Source organism: Canis lupus, chromosome 8, assembly GCF_003254725.2.
Source record: "Canis lupus dingo isolate Sandy chromosome 8, ASM325472v2, whole genome shotgun sequence".
Lineage (NCBI taxonomy): Eukaryota > Metazoa > Chordata > Mammalia > Carnivora > Canidae > Canis > Canis lupus.
This window is the reverse complement of record NC_064250.1, coordinates 68,895,169-68,914,959: the sequence shown is the minus strand read 5'-3', so window position 1 is coordinate 68,914,959 and position 19,791 is coordinate 68,895,169. Positions and strand designations below refer to the sequence as shown.

At 45.1% G+C, this 19,791-nt stretch overlaps 1 protein-coding gene across 1 annotated transcript in view; it reads right to left on the bottom strand.

Moving 5' to 3' along the window:
* WDR25 (WD repeat domain 25) overlaps positions 1 to 19,791 on the bottom strand; it is a 142,677-nt gene that overhangs the window by 45,567 nt on the left and 77,319 nt on the right. Inside the window, 1 exon segment of the mRNA XM_049113475.1 lies at positions 9,508 to 9,655. Coding sequence (XP_048969432.1) covers positions 9,508 to 9,655 — 148 coding nt within the window.

Below are 19,791 nucleotides of genomic sequence, written 5' to 3'. Positions count from 1 at the left end.
ATCTATAAATAAATAAATAAAAAGGCATCGGAAAGATAAGGAGACTTACAGTAGTCTGGGTCCTATGTCTCTCTCTCATTTGATCAACAGACAAGAAACTATCTCAGGAATTAATCCAACTGGAAACTTGGTATTCCTTGAGCTTCCTCTTCTTTCCTGAAACTCATTCAAGCTACAGTTGATGGTCAAAAACCACCCATGATGTGCCCAGTTAGCAGATGCCACTTGTCCTGGTCTCCATACACCTGGGACAGTACTCAGAGCAGCACTTGTGAAGATCTCAGGATGGACATCAAACCTGTAGCTCAGGCCTCAGGACACTTGCTCCAGCCAAGTAGCAGAGATTTGTCTGAGGAATGAGGGAGTGGACCACCATCATGTCCCCCTCAATGGGAAAGGAGCACATCTATGCCACTGTGGCCCTCCCATCACTGAGAAGGCCCTGGCAGGCCAGAAATCTGTCCTCCTGACAGAGGCAACTGTGCCCACTGCTGACCTCTTGCTCGCTCACATTCACTGCCAGTCCTTAAGCCCAAAAGGAAAAACAAACTATCTGCCTGGAGAAAAATGTTCCTTGTTTCTTGGACCATGGCATATAACCATATGCTTATTTCAGAAACAGCAGTGAATTAGCCATATTTTTTCAAAAAGTGCAGTGATACAGTCTTGCCAACAATGGGGAAAAGATGGGAGGAAAGTGAAAGCTGAGTTGCTAAAAGATGAGGACTGAGCTTTTTCTGCTAAAAAAAACCCCATGTATTTCTGCATGTTATTCTTCAACCTCCTAAAGAGACTGAGAAGAGAATCTAAGTCTCTTAAGTAAAAAAAATGTTCCTGTTAGAAGACAAGCTATGGTTTAATATCTTTTTTCCTACTTTGGTTTATAAAGACCTAGGCCTTTGCTGTATTTGTTTGTTAAAAGGGTCCAAAACTAAAAGATTTTAAAAAAATTTTAATAAGCTTCTAGACACGTAATGGGAAACATTAAAGGAAGGAGATCTAGCACAAGACTGTGGCTCTGAAATCGGGACGCCAGCTGCCATCGTCCAGCACTGTGCCCGGAACAGGAGGTGGTGTAGCAGAGGCGCTGAGAACCACACAGACCCAGGTGCCATCCCGGCCCTGTCACTTACAGGGGAGGGATGTTGGGCAGGTCCCTTGGGCAGATCCCTCACTGCAGTGTTGCACAGCCTCATACACATAAGACTGTCCAGAGGGCAACATACATACTACATAATATATAAAGTGTTCCAGTGGACCTGGCAGACAGCAAACAACAAAAAGGAGCCTTTAAATGTGTGAGAAAATTAAACTTCAAATTACTGAATTCATCCTTGGTTAGATTAAAGGCTAACCCAAGGGCTATATGTTTTTAACAGCAGGAACCTTGAGGGAGGAATGATCTGGAGTTTCTTTCTGTCTTGAGGCTCTGAGAACATGATGCCCTGGGCTAGCTTTTACAGTTTGTTGAAGAGACGTGGACAAAGGATGGAAATATTTATCAGAGACTATCTCCTACGTGAACACTCGCCATGGTGAAGGTGAAGGTCCTTGCTTGTCAGACTTGTTCCCACTCGATGTTTTTATATACCAAGTACCTTGTTTATCATGTCCTCTCTGGCGATGCTACTTTAAGCTCGATGGTTTGTTGCCTCATAACCTTTAACCTCGAGACTCTCTTGCTTGCTTACATGTTTGTTATAGAGTTCTATTTATTCACTGTATGCTGCTTATAGGAAATTGAGTTTTAAAATATTTAATCCACTAACACTGGCTTTATCGATCTGGTTATAATGAACTCAACCAGTGCAAGAACTGTTCAGATTCTGTTAGAGTTAGGAAAAATCACTTCTTTTCCTCCTTGAATCAATAATGACACAAATAAACTATAAATCGTCATTAAAGCAAAAATATGTTTAAAACAGGATGCAGAAACTCAATTTGTTCTCTTGACACTATTATGACTACCCATGCTTCTATCACTAATACTGTTAAGATAAAGCAGCTGGCAACATGCCAGGGAATTCCTCAGAGTTGCCCCCTCTCCTTTTCTCAAGTGGAGACCCAGGTGACCAACTATGTGGCTGGGGCAACACTGCCTGTCACTCTAATGCCTACCTTGGGGAACCCTATTGTCATGCAAGGCTCTGGGTCCCCAAAGGGTCCTCCTCTTCTACTCAGCATGTCTGGCCCCCAGCCTAGTTTCTGGAATGCAACAGATATTTGATCCAAGTCAGGTGAAACCCAAGTATGGGTCTCCAAGAAAGAGAAGGAAAGTTCATCATGTCTTCCTCTGCACCTGTTATCTCTAGGCTTGCATGTGGCTTGCGTGTCATGTAACAACCCTCTGTGGTAGGTGTAATTAGCCCATTTCACAGCGGGAGAAATGAAAGCTCAGGGAGGTGAGGCCTCATCCAGGGCTGCACAAGTCAGCCACGTTGGGAGAGGGGCTGGACCTGTCTAACCCCAGAGCCCCGCTCTCTGCACCCCACCTCACCTGCCTACAAGCTATCCATGACCTTTCCTTCTCCTTAGCTCTTTGTTCACATCCATGGACTCACAAACATGTAGGATGTTGACAGGGGAAAGCTGATGCTGTAGGCTTGTGGTGATTGAGCTTGTGTTCCCAGGCAGGCGGCATATGACTCATTTCACTAAAATCAATATCGTTACACTCATCCTCTGGGAAGGACTCGGCCAGCTGTAAATCCAACCATCCTGACTCAAAGTTAACGAGAAAAGGAGCTTACTAACTTTCAAATCAAACTCTATGAATCAGAAACAGGGGCTATATAGGCACGCCGGCAGGGTCCTGGGAAGGGTCTGGGTATGAGGCAGACAGGCCTGTGTCTGCAGGTCTCCCAGGATGAGTGGGGGCCTCCAGCTGAGCCCAGCAGTCCTCTCGGATCCACAAAACCAGGGTAATAAAGCATAGCTGAAGCAGTTGTCCTGAATCAGGAAGAAGCATGGAAGATGGCAGGCCCCAGATGGATGACAGGCCCGCACACAGTGGGGGCAGCAATGGAGAAACAGCAGCCGTTGTGGTAAAACCTCCTTCACATCAATCTGGCCAATGCTCTTAATTATCTGGACAAGACTGAATTTTTAAAATTAAAAAAAAAAATTCTCAACTTGCAAACAAAGTGTGTCTTAAAACTTTGCCTCAAGTTGGCTTTCTGGGGACCCTGCAGGTATCTGTGTTTGGTCTCCCAGCCAGTCCCCAGAGGCTGTTTGACCTGCAAGGTCAGCCACACCACTGCACAGCTGCCACTCAGCACACACAGAGACGATGCACTGCCCCCACGTGCTGTGACGGCAGCCAATGAACTAGTACCGTTGAGAAAAACCCGTCTTTTATCCACCCAGAGGGTGATGGCATGGATGTGTATGGACATATGGCAAGACCTGTAGGCACCTTCCAAAGTATGAGATTCAGGGCTAGGGTGTTTCACTGAAGTTGAATAACACTAGATTTCATATCCATAACTAGAGCTGGCTTCTCACCCCAAAGCTGTACAGAAAGAAAATAAGGCTGAGACTAGAGAGAAAAACTCTTCAGAGTAAAAGAGAAAGGGTGTGCATGGGAATTGAACTGGGTACCCAGGGCTGAAGAGGATGTGGCCTTGAGAACAAGCATGTTTAAAAGTGGGCCAGGAATGGGGTATCAGTGAAGGAATGAACTTAGGAGAAAGAGGCCTGGCTGAAGACAAGGAAAAAGCAGAAAAGTCAGTGAGGGGTGGGGAGGAACCCAACACTGCCTGCATCCATGGGTGGGAGGGAGCGTGGACAGCTGCTCGCCAGGCAAGAAGGCACCGGAGGGGCATCACCAGAACTGTTGTCAGCGCAGAGATCACTGGGCTCCGGAGCCCCTCAGAGACTTCGTATCTAGTTCCAGTGGCAAAACTCTAGGCCCAAAGAACTGACTACACAAAACGTGCCTATACCATGAGGAGCTGCACAAGTATGCCCACTGGCTAGAGGCCTGTGATGCAGCTGGGTGTCTGCCTTCCTACCTCCACAGGCACCTGAAGGATGCCTAACTGAGTGCTTCTGGGAAGCTACTGCAGAGATATGCAGTCATGGTGCTCGAAAGCCTAAGAATGGGGAAGCCCAGGCCCTTCTGCAGGCACCTCCTCCTAGACCTGTATGGGCGGCACCACTCAGCCCCAAAGGAGCCCCATCTGCAGCCTCTTCTCTGAAGTCCTGTGAGCTCCTGGTCTTCTTCGTCAGGGTTCTAATTTAGATGCTTCTCCCCCTTCCTCTGCCAAGTGTCCTATAATCATAGGGCTCAAGTCTCTCCCACTGGAGCGGTGGCTGTCAACAGCCAGAGAAGCCTCCTTCAGAAGACTAGTCAAGATCTGAGCTGCATCTTCCTCCCGGAGCCCCCAAGTTATCCTCCTTATGTGGTAAGCCAGCTGCCCAAGGGAGAGCCAAGCAAGCTCCCTTAAGCAAACGGTTCATCTATGGCAGGGAAACAGACGTGGCAGCCTCTGCCAGTCATACAGACCAGAGGCGGATCCCCGCTCTGTCACTGCCGGCTGTGAGGCCTCAAACAAGCCCCTGCACACTCCAGCCCTCTGTGTCTTGGTCAATAAAATGGGGATAACAACACTGTTCTCACAGGTGAGAGTAGAGACTAAATACATAGTAAGCAAAGGGACTAACATCTACTTATTGATTTTGGCTTGAAACAGGCCAAGCAGTGTGCTAGGAAACGGGGCCACACCATCTGGAGCCAGGCCCATGGCGCACACACAGCCAATGTGGCATTCCACTTTCCTGGAGTGCTTCTGTGGTGGGGGCCCCAATCATGATGCATGACCAGAACACACTTCTTGGAAAACATCAGAAATGGTCTTTGTGGATCCAGTCCCAGTTGGCTGCTCATTTCCATGCACCATAACCCCCCAGTGAAAGACACAGGGACCCCCAGAGCAGGCGCTGACCAAGTGCTAGGGACAGCAAGGCCATGGGCAGTGGGTATCTGAGTACAGAAGGCCATGACCTTCTTCAGCACTGGGTGCTTGGGACTCTGAAGAGAGGGTCAGGCTGAGCTGTGGGAGGTCTGCAAGCTCATCTTAAAGAGGCAGCTGCCATTCCACCACCAGGAAGAAGCAGCTAGCCTACCACCAGTAGTATTTTGTCATGGAGAAGCAAAACATGGAGAAGCCGGGAGAACCCTGGAAGGGCTATCTTCTTCCCAGCCTACCCCCCAGATAACCACATGGGGGACCAAGGGCCACACTAGTAAGCTGGCTGGGGATCATCAGATTGAGGGCTTTTGAAGCTGAGCCATAAAAGCTGCTCAATATGAGGAAATGGCCCAGCAACTGGGGTTCTCTGGACACTCAGCAGGAATAAGGTTCATTATTTCTCACCATCCAAAGGGTCTCTTAGAGGAAGGAACATATTTTTTGAGTGCCTACCTTGAACCAGGCATTCTGTAAAGTATTCACAAACATTATCTCAGCCTATCCCTCAACCACTCTGCCACCCTGCCAGGCACTGTTACCCCCTTCCACAGATGTGGAAATGGAGATGGAGGAACTTTACCCAAGGACACCCAGCTCAGGTAAGTGGAAGAACACATTTGTACCTCATCCATGCTCCTATCACACTGCACTGCCTCCAACATCAGGTACCTGGGACCAGGTGGCATTGCAAGGATGTCTGGGACAGACTGGACACACATCAAGAGAGTAGACCAGGCTAAAAGGAGGACAAGGTGCCCTCTCCAGCCAGGGCCCTGAGGGCTCCAGGGAGAGGAAAATCTCTTTTGCAGCCAATAAATGCAAAGTAGGAGGACATGCATATACCTCTGAGGCCTTAATAGCCAGGCTGGGGACAGCTGCCTGGCGGGGCTGGAACCTGCAAGAGACCAGGGCCAGCAGAACTGAATAAGCTCTTCAGAGGATTCTATGGAGACTGGCTGATTTGGTGTGCAGGTCAGCTGACTCATAAGGCAGCCGACATTCGGGCCCTGGTGGAGTCGACAGGGTTCCCTGAGGCCACCTCAGCCTAATGCACCAGAGACATTTTGTTAGGAAGATTACAGACTGAAGCGGGAGCACCAAAAATAATGAATCTGTGAGCGGATTTTATTTAGGTGTTGATTCATGGTTGTCCTATAAGCCAACAGCCCGTCAGAACTATAAATTAACGAGATAAAATGTTGCTGGCCCTCCATATTTCAGGCCGGGTATTGACATTTTAGAATCCACAGATTTTTAACTGTATTGATTGAGGACACCAGGATAAACGGCCTTGGCGCCAAATTCCCATTAACGACAATGGGCACCGAGTGACTAATTCTCAAAGCGCTGCGGTGAGAACGCCCTGCATTGCCTTCTCCTGGCAGGGAGTTCTAATTAGATTGAAATGAAAAAGCCAAATCACCAAGGGCGGAAAGAGGCAGATCAAGTAAAAAGGAAAATCAGACTTAGTGATGAGAAAGGACGAGATAAGTCAAACCAGGCCAAGAGCCACAGGGGCTGCCCAAGCCCACCAGCCTCTGCTAAAGAAAGCACCAGTACAACCTGGGATGGGGATGCAGAGCTGAGGTGGGAGACACATGGGGAGCCTACTCCCCTACCCCAGCAGCCACTGATGGGTTTCACTGCCCAGCAAGGGCCAGCCTCTACTCACACATGCCGAGCTGCTGCTCTGAGCCAGCCTGGCCAGATAATGAAGACACTAAGACTCCCTTGACAAGTCCCATTCGCACGGCGATTCCACACTAGTCAGGGAGACGGACACAGAAACCAGGAACCCCCTCAGCAGGAGAGGCCCCACCTAAGGAGCTGGAGGGCTTCCCCAGGGGTGAGGCCCAAACCCTGAGACCCTTTCCCCAAAGGGACAAAGAATATCCAACATGCTCACCACTATAGCCCAAGCACCAGGTCCTATACCTAGTAGGTAGTAAGTACCTACTGAATGAATGGAACTGAACGCTCAACAAATGAACCAGGTGGGGAATGCTATTCCCGGGAGAGGGGTGGAGCAGAAAAGCCCTAAGGACAGAGGCTAAACCACCCAACACACCACAGCTGGGAGGAGCACGCTGGGCCTGGGGCCAGACAAGCTTTTCTCCAGTAAAGTTCTGCCACCAACTGGACAAGGCATGTCTCTTCCCCTCCTCCGGTCCTCCACCCTGCCTCAGTCATACCCAATCAGCTGCAGACACTAGGGAGAACTGCCCAGAGTACAAATCAAGCCATGATTCTCTCCTACTCCACACTCAGCAATGGCCCCCTACTGCCATCTGCTGTGGCAGTCCCTAATTTGTCAGGCAGGAAGACTCTCTTTAAACATCTAAAAATTTCGGAACCACTCCCCCACACACACACTCACACACACCCACACACGCAATGGCACTGTCTAACATCTGTTGATTGAGATCCATTGGGACAAAGGGCCACTAGGAATCCATTACTGTTATTAAATGAACCTGTATTTGATCCATCCAACCTCACTCCTCACCTGCAAGAAGCACCGGTCCTGCACTCCATGGGTGGATAGTGTGGGTACCCAGGGGTGTTCAGTGACCCTGGAGGGGGAATAGCGGCTGGAGAACACACACCTCATAGGCCAGGAACTGCACCTTCAGACTCGCTGCCCCTGGGTTCCTGCACCCCACAATTCCAAACACACCATTGTGGTTCATGTTCCTGTAACAAATGTGTCCTCATTGCTCTACCTACTGAGAACGCACTTCCCTCCCCCTCAATCGTGCCCCCGTCACCTAAATTCTCTACCCTACTCGTTCTTGCCTCAGAGTAGGTTCCACTTTCTCCCAGAAGACATTCTTGATCTTCTAGGCTACAAGTTCCTGTACCTATATCTCGCCCTATCACTGTGACTTGAGATTCTCTCTGCGCTTCTGTCTGCCCCTTTCGCAAACAAGAGCTTCTAGGGCAGATCCTGGGTCTTGTTCCCTCTGTGTCTCCAATGCTGTACACAGTTTACTAGGAACACAGGCGTCATGGTGAGCCTGGCAGACCAGTGCCTGCAAACAGGAGTCTGACAGCACACGGTGCCAGCCCTGAAGGGTGAGTGGGGTCTAAATGAGACCTCATATGTAAGTGGGTGGTTGGGATATAACCTGCTGCAGTCATCACCAACTAGGTGGCACCAAACCCCTGAGCCCTGGCCCCCTCATTGACTCTGTAGAGCTCATGGTAAGACTACAAACAGTTGGGGAAACACTTTGTTGAGAAGAAAAACATCATACACTCAGCACAGTGGAGAGGGCACAGGATTTGCAATTGCAGACATGGCTTAAATCCTCACTTGCCATGCACCACTGGGAGGCTCTGAGCAAGCTACTTGCTGCTGTGAGCCTCAGGCTTCTCACCCATGAATAGGGGAAAAGAATCATGGGCAGCCTGTGGCATGGTACTGGCCATTGATGCAGCCACGAGTCTTGTCTTCATCCTCACTGTGAGCGCATGAGGTTCGAGCAGCGGAGCAGTGAGGCTGCCCCTCAGCAGTCCAGAGGTGATGAGGGTATTCGAGGTAGGAAACAAACCGCACAGATCCCCCAAACTATCCATTGGTTCCTTCCCTGTACCCCCTCCAAGCTGCTGGGCAGAAGCTGTGTGGTTGGGCTGAGAACTGTCATCTCCTGCTTGCCAGACCCTAGCGCCTCCACTGTTGGGCATGGGAGACCTCTCTGCAGGCTGAAGGGGACACCTCATGGATGGGTAGCAACTCTGGCCTCCCCTCCTGGCCTCGGCAGAGTGTCCAGCAGAAAACTGACCAGAAGGAGCCCAGGGAGGAAAAGGCAACGTGGTACTTAGACCATACAGCCTGAGTCGGGGCAGAGGTTTCAGGCCAGCTCCATACCTCTGGCTCTGTTCTCACCTGATGAGCACAAATGAGACCCCACTCAGGGGCTGCAGCTAGATTGGGTGTGTAGGAGCACTCAGTAATATAAAGTTCTTTCCACTGACTTATCTCTCCTTCTCGCCCTGCTTGTCAAGAGCCCCCTTAGGATTTACCCAGCACAAATCCATCTTACCCAAATGCCTTTTCAGTGTAGGCATTAAAGCAGAACTCGTTTGCAGACTTTCCCTATGAGCTGGAATCATTCCTTACAGCCTTTCAACGATAATGAATTGACAGGAATTCTAAACTGATTCCAACCGAAGGACATTGTGATAAAGCTAAATCTATTTTGGTACAAATTACATGTCAGAAGTTGATTAAAAAGCCACCTCTTTATCCATCCCCACAGCTTGGGGCTGAGACAACCTTGGGGCTCTGTCCTCTGGGCAGGCTGGCAGAGGCCCACCTCGAACCCTCCATGGAGAGTCTTGGTTCCAGGCAAATGCCTTGGAAACATAATCTCCAAGTGTGAGCTTCTTCTGAGGGCTATGTCCTATTGCCCTGAAACTGTATGCAGCTTGTGGCTACTGACCACCCAGAGAAGCTTCCCAACGAGAAAGCTGACTCAGTTGCCAGCTCCGAGGGAGGGGTGCCTCAGGATAACAATGCAGTGAAACACACCTGTTTCGAGGTCTGTTAGGTGTAGGGCGAAGTCGAAGCCACCACTGAGGATGCGCCGGCCACAGGGAGACCACCGGGCAGCCCGCACCGCCTCGCTATGCAGGGAGTATGTCTGTAGGCAGCGGCCTGAGTCCACAGCGTTCCACACCTACAAGGCAAACACAGTGCCCGATGTCAAAAACAGGGACCTGACCTCCAGGGCTCAGCTTGACCCCTCTACAGGAGGAGAGGGACTCACAGTGGAACTAGATTCCTGTTATTTTATCATCAAAACAATACCTAGCTGTTAGACTTTTCCTTACAGAGGTGCAAAGACCTGGGGCTGATGAATTGAAGGGGAGCTTTTTCCCAAAACCTTTACTGGGGTTAAGGAAGCCCTCAAGAAAACAGCATGCTTGACTTCTGCCACCCAGCCTCCAAGCCCTTCCCATCCACTCTGCAGCTACTCCCCACCAAACATCCTGCTCTGCTCACACTTCCTTTAGCCCAGTGTTGCCTGCATCTCTGACATCTGTCCTCTTGGACAGGGCTTTGTGAGCCCTGGAATGGACACTACACCAGGTCAGGCTCTCTTCAGCCCAGTTTTAAGAGTAAGATCCAAAACAGAGCTTGCCACACCTGTGCATACAACCAGGCAAGGACCCAAAGGGCCAGCTGTCCTTTTTTCTGGGCAGAAGGTACTATCCTTCATTCCCACCCTAGCTTTCCATGGTGATGAGGTCTGTGGCAGAAAGCCCCATGTACATTCAGTGACTTCTGAAATATGTTCTTAAGCCAAGTATAGAACCACACAATCTAAGAGCCAGGGCCACTCCACACGTGAGAGAGCCCTTCACCAGCTCTCCCAAGAACCCCAAGGAACAGCTGGTTAGCATGGAGCCTGGCAGGGCTGGCTCTGGGCTTGGGCATGCACTGACGCCCAGGAGGGCTAGTCTCCTACCTTCACTGTCACTACAGGAAGCAGGGGATGCTCCTGCCCAACACCTGAGGTGGCTCAGAGGATCGAACATGAGAAGCAAGAAGAGCATCTGCAGCCAAAACATGGGCATCAGAGCCAAGTGTCTCCTATGTGCTTGCAGGTCATGTGACTTGGCCTCCCTGGCCTCTATCTCCTCTTCCACAACGTGGGGGTTAAGAAGAGCCTCATCCCAAGGACTGTGGTGAGGGATAAGTGGGGCTGGTGGGCGTGCTCCTTGGGGCTTGCCATGCACAGAGTTCTTAAGAGCAGTGTTCTCAGACTCTCTCTCAGTTACATCAGGAACCCAAGCTTCACATCTTCATTTCCCTAATATCCCAAAGTGTACCTACACATCCACAGACCCAATCTGGAGACAGACTTCCTTTCAAGATGGGAAAATTCATCCTGCTGCATCCTCAAAGTCCTCAAAATGCAAAGGATCAGAGTTCTGAAAGAATGTTTTCTGGGTATATGAAAATGTCTGAGCTTAAGAAAATAAGAGGTCAATAGCAGCCATCAAAGCATGCTAAGAGCTCGGATCCTTTTTTTCTTCTTAGGGGTTAATAGCTAGGGTCTCAAACTGAAAAATCAAGAAATAGCAGCATTTACATTTGAAATATGGACAGAGGGGTGCCTGGCTGGCTCAGTCTGGTAGAGATGCAACTCATCTCAGCATGAGTTCCAGCCCCACGTTGGGCGTGGAGCCTACTTAAAGAAAAAACAAAAAGTTTGAAATATGGATAGAAATAATGGAAGAAACAGCCAGAAGACTTCAAAGTGGAGTGGGAGTTTGTGGTAGAACAGAGTGCAGTTTTTTCCAAAACTATGTACAAGTAAGACTAATAGAAAAAAATAAAGTAAAATTAATGAGCTACACCTACAGGGTTAACATGGCTAAACAATAGAAAACATAATATTGATTATATAAGACAAGCTGCATATATGCAGCAAAAAGCCATCTAAATTATAAAAACACACGAAACACTACTTAATGCTCATAGCTTCTACTGAAAAAGGAAGGAAGGAAGGAAAGGAGGTAGGGAGGGAGGGAAAAGAAAAGAATGGAGGTAGGGAGGGAGGGAAAAGAAAAGAATAAGTGTGGGGAGAATGTGGTGAAACTGGACCCTCCGTGCACTGTTGACCTCTCCCTCTGCCTCCCCACCATTGATGCTCCCTCTCGCACCCACTCTCTCAAATAAATAATTTTTTTAAAAAAATTGTGCATAGAGTCACCAGAGGATCCAGCAAGTCCACTTGTGTGTACATACCCAAGAAACTGAAAACAGGGTCTCAAAAGAGATATCTGCACACCAACGTCCATAGCAGGAGCCAAAAGGTGGGAGCAACCCCAGTTAGTCTATCAATAGATAAATGGATCAACAACACCTGGTCCATCCATACAATGAACTACAATTCAGGCTAAAAAAGAAGGGAGATTCTGACACCTGCTCCAATGTGGATGGACCCTGAAGACACCGTGCTGGGTAACATAAGCCAGTCACAGAAGGGCAAATACTGTATCATTCTATTTACATGAGATTCCTAGAAGGTCAAAATCATAGCTATCGAAAGGAGAATGGAGGCGCCAGGGACTGGGAAGGGGAGAGTAGGAAGTCAGTGTTTAATGGGGACACTGGGTGGGTTAGGGTTAGGGTTAGGGTTAGGGTCCCCATTTTTATTTTAGTTTTATTTAGTTTTAGTTTTATGAGACAGTGTCTCATTTATTTAGTTTTAGTTTTATGAGACAGAGTTCCAGAGATGGATGGTGATGATGGTTGCACAGCAATGTGAATGAATGTGCCCACTGCCACTGAACTGTGCACTTGAAAATCGTTAAAACAGTAAATCCTGTGCTTTATGCATTTCACCACAATCTTAAAAACACACATGATGCAAAAATCTATCATGTTTATTTGTGCATTTGCAGTAAGACTACAATAACATGTATGAAGATGGCAGTCACTCCAGGGAGTGGCAGGCAAGGATGGGGCTGGGTGAAGAGCACTATGAACACTACACTGTATTTCCGAGAGAGAGAGGAAAAGAGAATATGACTATGCCTTGAAGCAAATATTCCCAAATGTTTCCATCTATTAAACTATTCATTTGGGAAGACACCTGAGTGGCTCAGTAGGCTAAAGCATCTGACTCTTGATTTTGGCTTAGGTCATGAACTCAGGGTTGTAAGCTCAAGCCCCATATCTGGCTCTGTGCTGAGCATTAAGCCTGCTTAAGATTTTCTCCCCCTGGGATCCCTGGGTGGCGCAGCGGTTTAGCGCCTGCCTTTGGCCCAGGGCGCGATCCTGGAGACCCGGGATCGAATCCCACGTCGGGCTCCCGGTGCATGGAGCCTGCTTCTCCCTCTGCCTATGTCTCTGCCTCTCTCTCTCTCTATGTGACTATCATAAATAAATAAAAATTAAAAAAAAAGATTCTCTCTCCCTCTAATGCTGCCCCTCCCCACCAAAAAATAAATAAATAAAAATAAACTCATTTTTTCCATTCATTCAACAAACATTTCCTGAGTACCTGCTATTAGCCAGGCATTGTTCAGCAGTAAATAACTAAAACAAAATCCCCTATCTTCAATGAGACAGACATTAAACAAGAAAAACAAGTAGCATCTAGACAGTATACAAGGTGGTGTTAAAGACTAAGGGCATAAGTGAGCAGGAAAGGGGACCTAAGGTCAGGAGGAGGAGTGGAAATGGTGGTGGCTTTTAAGGAAGATCTGAAAGGGTGAGGAAGGAAGCTGTACAGAAATCAGGGAAGAACCTTACAGGCAGAAACAGGGCCCCTCTGGCTACTATGCCAGGAATAGAGTGCAGGGCAGGGGAGACACAGGGACACAGTGTGGAACTTCTGCAAGAATCTGGGGGAGAGAGAAGCACAGCTGGACCAGTTGGAGGCAGGAGAAAAGCAGCCTCTCTTGGAATGTAGAACCAACAAAATAAGGAGAAGGAGAAGAAGGTTAAGGAATGAGGAGGAAACAAGGGGAGGAAGAAAGAGAAGAGGAGGAGAAAGCACCAAGGCCCAAAGCAGCAAACTGGTGAGTCTGAATTCTTGGCCAGGGAGGCCTTCTGAATCAGCTGTGGAGACATGTTTAAGGCAATCCATCAATCTGTAAATTGTCCGATAACTCTCCTCTGAAGTGAAAAATGCATACTTGGCTCTCCTGGTTGATATACACACAAGGATAGCGTCAGAATCAATGCAGACCAGTCAGCCACTTCTCAAAGCTACCCAGGGTGAAGGAGAGAAGAATCTCTGCTAATCGCTCTCCCTAATTGAATTTAATGTTCACTGTCAGGTTTTAAAGATTAATTCCCAAACACTGTGGCAGCCTGAAGTGTGTACCTTTTTCCAATTAAGTAATTAGAGATACCAATCTGCCTCCGTGGAATTAAGGAGTTAAGTCTTCTGTCAAATGTTCTAAGATGACTTGATGCATTAACTAGAGAGAGACATTCTATGTGTCCAACAGAAATCAGATTCAGAAAGAACATGACAAATAAAATGTGCATTTGCTTGGCTGTACTGTATTTACTGTGGTTCCCACATCCTGGTTACTGATACACGGCCCCATTAGGGGCTCCTCACAGTCTCTTAAGACCTATTGCTTTAGCAACATTCCCCCTCCCTACCTGTCCACCTTTTGTTTTTGATTACAAAACAAATACAACCTCCTTGTAAAATATTCAAATTACATAGATGCGCAAAAAAACAATATCCCATAGGAATCAACGGCAAGATTGTGGTTTCTCTGATTGTGGTTTTTCTTACTTAAAAGTAAGTCTGCCCTGGGAAACACACCTCAGAAACACAAAGAAAAAAATAAGAATCATCCATAATTCTACCATCTGGACATAATAGCTATCAAACTTCTGGGTGAACTTTGCCTCTGATTTGGCCCCTCCCTGACATCTCCTGCCTTGCAGACCTTCCTAGTCCACCATACCTCCTGGTCTCTTTTCCACCCCTGACACTCCTGCTGCCCCATGACATCATTCCAGAGACCACTATCAGACTCATTGGCTCAGCAAGCCTGTGCAACCGGTGCCCAAATTTCACCAAGACATGTGCCTGCAAAAGCTTGGGATTCCTTTACAACGTGAGTGTCAAGGGCTAGAATTGCATTGAATCTACAGACCAATTTGGGGAGATGCCTTAACAATATTCAGTCTTCCAATGCATGAAAAGGATATGTCTCTCCTTTTATTTAGGTCTTCTTTAGTTTCTTTTTTTTTTTTTAATTTTTATTTATTTATGATAGTCACAGAGAGAGAGAGAGGCAGAGACACAGGCAGAGGGAGAAGCAGGCTCCATGCACCGGGAGCCCGATGTGGGATTCGATCCCGGGTCTCCAGGATCATGCCCTGGGCCAAAGGCAGGCGCCAAACCGCTGCGCCACCCAGGGATCCCTCTTCTTTAGTTTCTTGAGTGATATTATGCAGTTTTTTAATGAAAAAATCTTGCACATCTTTTGTCAAATTTATTCCTAATGACTTCATGTTTTGATGATATTGTAAATAGTATTTTTGATTTTTAATATCAGGTTGTTTCCAATACTTAGAAATATAATTAATTTTTGAATATTAACCTTCAATTCTGCAACTTTGCTAAACCAACTTTTCAATTCTAGAAGCTTTTTTGTAGATTCAGTAGAATTTTCTACATAGACAAATTGGGTTGTCTGCAAATAAAGATAGTTTTACTTCCTCCTTTCCAATATGGATACTTATACTTCTTTTTCTTGTCTTATTGCACTGGCTAGAATCTACAATGCTGAAGAAACATGGTGGGAGTGGATACCCTTGCCTTGTTCCCGGTCTGATGGGGAAAGCAGTCCATCTTTTATATAGTTAAGTAAAATGTGAAAGCTAATGTTTTCATACATGCCCTTATCAGTTTGAGGAAATTCTATTTCTAGTTTGCACAATGTTTTTATCAGACATGAATACTATTTACATATTGTCAAAAGTTCCTTCTGTATCTCTTCAAATGATCATTTGGTTCTTCTTTTATAGTTCATTAATATGCTGAAATATATAGATTGATTTTGAAATGTTAAGTGAATCTTGCATTGCTGAGACAGATCTTACTTGGCCATGATATTATAAATTCATGGAAATAAAGAGGTATGTATACACACATACATACATATAAACACACACATAGTTGGATTAATCTACTAAAACTTTAAAAATTTTGTATCTATGTTCATGAAAGATATTGATATATCACTTTCTTCCCTTACAATGTCTTTTTCTTGTTGGGTATAAGGTAATGATGCCTTCACAGGATAAGCTGGAAAGTGTTTCCTTCTCTATGATTTTCTGGAAAAGTTTGAATAGAATTGTACAGTCATTTCCTAGGGCTGCCATAACAAAGCACCACAAACTGAGTGGCTTAAACAACAGAAATGTATTATCTCATGATCAAGGAAACTAAAAGTCAGAAATCAAGGTGTTGGCAGGATTGGCCCTTTCTGAGGACCATCTTCCAGATCTTTATTTTGACTTGTACATGGTTGTCTTCACATTCACAAGGTGTTCTCTTTGTATGTATGTCTGTCTCCAAATCTCCCCTTATTAGGACACCAATTATACTAGATTAGGGCCCATCCTAAAGGCCTTATTTTAAGTTTATTATCTCTATAAAGACCCTATCTTCAAATAAAGACACATTTTAAGGCACTGGGGGGGTTAGGACTTCAAAATATAAATTTTGAGAGAGACACAATTCAATCCATAACAAACCGGTATTGTTTCTATCTTAAATGTTTGGTAAGATTCACTAGTGAGGTCATTTGAGCCTGGAGTTTCCTTTGTGAGAAGGTTTTTAACTATAGATTCAACTTCTTTAATAGATATGGGGCTTTAGGAATTATCAATTTCTTCAGGAGTGAGCTTTTCCTGTTTGGGTCTTTCAAGGGATTTATCCATGTCATCTAAGCTGTAAAATTCATTGGCACAAAGTTAATCATAACATTACCTTAGTAGCCTTTTAATATCTTTAGAATTTGTAATTAAGTCACTTCTCACATTATGTTAGTAATTTGTGTCTTTTCTATTTTATTCCTGATGAGTGGCTGACGGTTTATCAGTTTCAATGATCTCAACGAACCAGCTTTTGGTTTTACTGATTTTTCTCCACTGTTTATCTGTTTTCTATTTCAATTATTTCTGCTCTTATCTTAATCTCCTTTCTTTTGCTTACACTGGGTTGAATTTGCTTTTTTTCCCCTAGGGTCTTAAAGTGGAAGCTGAGATCACAGATTTGAAATTTTCTTTTTTTTTTTTTTTAATATAGGCATTTAGTGCTATAAATTACCAGCTGAGAACTGCTCTAATACATTTCATATGTTGTACCGTCACTTGTATTTAGTTCAAAATGTTTTCTAATATATCTAACAGACTCTTCCTTGACCCAGAGATTATTTAGATTATTTGTGTTTAGTTTTCAAATATTTGGGAATTTTTCAGATACCTGTTAATGATTTTTTATTTAATCCCATGATCATTAAAGAATATACTTTAAATGCTTTCAATCATTTTACATTTACTGGGACTTCTTTTATGGCTTAGTATTTGGTCTATCTTGGTAAACATTCCATGTACACTTCAAAAGAATGTATATTCTGCTGTTGTTACATAGAGTGTTAACACAGACCAAATTGGGTGATAGTGTTATTCAAATATTCTATATATTGGGATCCCTGGGTGGCGCAGCGGTTTGGCGCCTGCCTTTGGCCCAGGGCACGATCCTGGAGACCCGGGATCGAATCCCACATCGGGCTCCCGGTGCATGGAGCCTGCTTCTCCCTCTGCCTGTGTCTCTGCCTCTCTCTCTCTCTGTGACTATCATGAATAAATAAATAAAATCTTTAAAAAAAAATATTCTATATATTTACTGACTTCCTGTCTACTTCATCTATTGATTATTGATAAAAGGGTGTTGAAACCTGCAACTATAATTGTGGATTTGATTATTTCTTCACTCAATTCTATCAGTTTTGCTTCATGTATCCTAAAGCTCTTACTAGGTATATATTTATGCACCTAATGGTATGTCCTTTGATGAACTGACCCCTTTATCATTTTAAGATAAATCTATTCCTGCTAATATTCTTTGCTCTGAAATCTACTTTGCCTAATGTTAATATGGCTACTCTAGTTTTTTAAAATTGTTATTAGTGTGGTATATCTTTTTCTATCCTTTTACACTTAACTTTTTGCATCTTTATATATATTTTTAAAGATTTTATTGGTTTATTCATGAGAGACAGAGAGAGAGAGAAGCAGAGACACAGGCAGAGGGAGAAGCAGGCTCCATGCAAGGAGCCTGATGTGGGACTCAATCCCAGGACCCTGGGATCACACCTTGAGCCAAAGGCAGATGCTCAACCACTGAGCCACCCAGGCATCCTTGCATCTTTAAAGTGGGTTTCTTGTAAGCATTGTATACTTGCCTTTTTATCCAATCTAACAATCTTTCTCTTTTATTTTTTTAAAGATTTGTTTGTTTGTTTGTTTGCTTGTTTGAGACACAGAGAGAGGCAGAGACATAGGCAGAGGGAGATGCAGGTTTCTTGCAGGGAAGCCCAATGTGGGACTCGATCCCAGGACCCTGGGATCATGGCCTGAGCTGAAGGCAGACACTCAACCACTGAGCCACCCAGGTGCCCCACAATTTTTGTCTTTTAAATAGTGTATTTAGACCAGGGTGCCTGGGTGGCTCAGTAGGTTAAGTGTCTGACTCTTGATTTTGGATCAGATCATCATCTCAGTCATGAGACCAAGCTCCAAGTCAGGCTCCAAACCCAGTGTGGAGCTTGGGATTCTTTCTCTTCCTCTGCCCTAACCTCTGCTCCCATTCACACATACTCTCTACATACATACATACACACACAAACCTGGGTATTTAGACCATTTCATCTATTGTTGATACAGTTTGGGTTTAAATTTGCTATTTTCTTTTTTTTTTTTTTTTAAGATATTATTTATTGGGGCATCTGGGTGTCTCAGTCGGTTAAGCGTCTGCCTTCAGCTCAGGTCATGGTCCCAGGGTCTTGGGATCAAGCCCTGTGTTGAGCTCCCTGCTCAGTGGAGAGCGTACTTCTCCCTCTGCCACTCTCCCTGCTTGTGTGCACAGGCTCTCACTCTCTCTCTCCCAAATAAATAAATAATTTTTTAATGTTATTTATTTATTTGAGAGACAGAGTGCAAGCAAGGGAAGAGCAGAGAGAGGAGAAGCAGACATTGTGCTGAGCACAGAACCCCACGTAGGGCTCCACCTCACAAACCTGAGATCATGACCTGAGCCAAAATCAAGACTGGGATGCCCAACCAACTGAGCCACTCAGGCACCCCATGCTGTTTTTCATTCATCTCATTTATTCTTCGTTCCCTCTTTCCCTTTTTTGCCTTCTTTTGAATTGGACATTTTTTGTTATTTCATTTTATCTCCTATTGTTAGATTACTAACCATAAATCTTTGTTTTATTACTAGTTGCTTTAAGGTTTATAGCATACATCTGTAACTTATCACAGTCTACCTTCAAGTAATATTAGTGCTTGTTTTATGAAAACCATAATAATAATACATACCATTTTCCCCATCTCAGCTTGTATGCATTATCATACATTTTACACAAATCTCATAAAACATGGTTATTGTTTTTACTTTAAACAATCATCCATTATTTAAAGTGATTTTTAAATAAGAACAAAAATTATTTACATTTACCCACATAGTTACCACTTCTGCTGCTCAGCATTCCTCTGCGTAAACGTAGATCTCTATCTAGCATCATTTTCCTTCTGCCTTGAGAAATTTATTTAATATTTCCCATTGTACAAGTCTGTTGGTGGTGAATTACTTCAGCTTATAAATGTCTAAAAAAAACATTGTGCCTTTCTTTTAAAAACATATTTTGCTGGGTATTAAATTTTAGGCTGACAGTGGTTGGTTTGTTCTTTTTTCTTTCAATACTTTAAAGTATGTTGTGCCACTGTCTTCTGGCATTATTTCCAGTAAGAAGTCTGCTGTTATCCTTATCTTCATACCTCAGTATGCAACTTGCCTTCTTACCCTCTTTGGTTGCTTTCAAAATGTTTTTCTTTGTCACTGGTCATAAATTCCATTAAGATTTTCCTTAGTGGACCTCTTTCTTCATGTTTCTTGTGCTTAGGGCTCACTAAGGTTCTTGGTTCTGTGGGTTCCTAATTTTCATCAAAAAATTTAAAAAATTTTTTCTGCTCTCTCTTCGAGGACTTCAAGTTCATGTATATCAGGTGAGCCTGAAGTTGTCCCACAGCTCATTG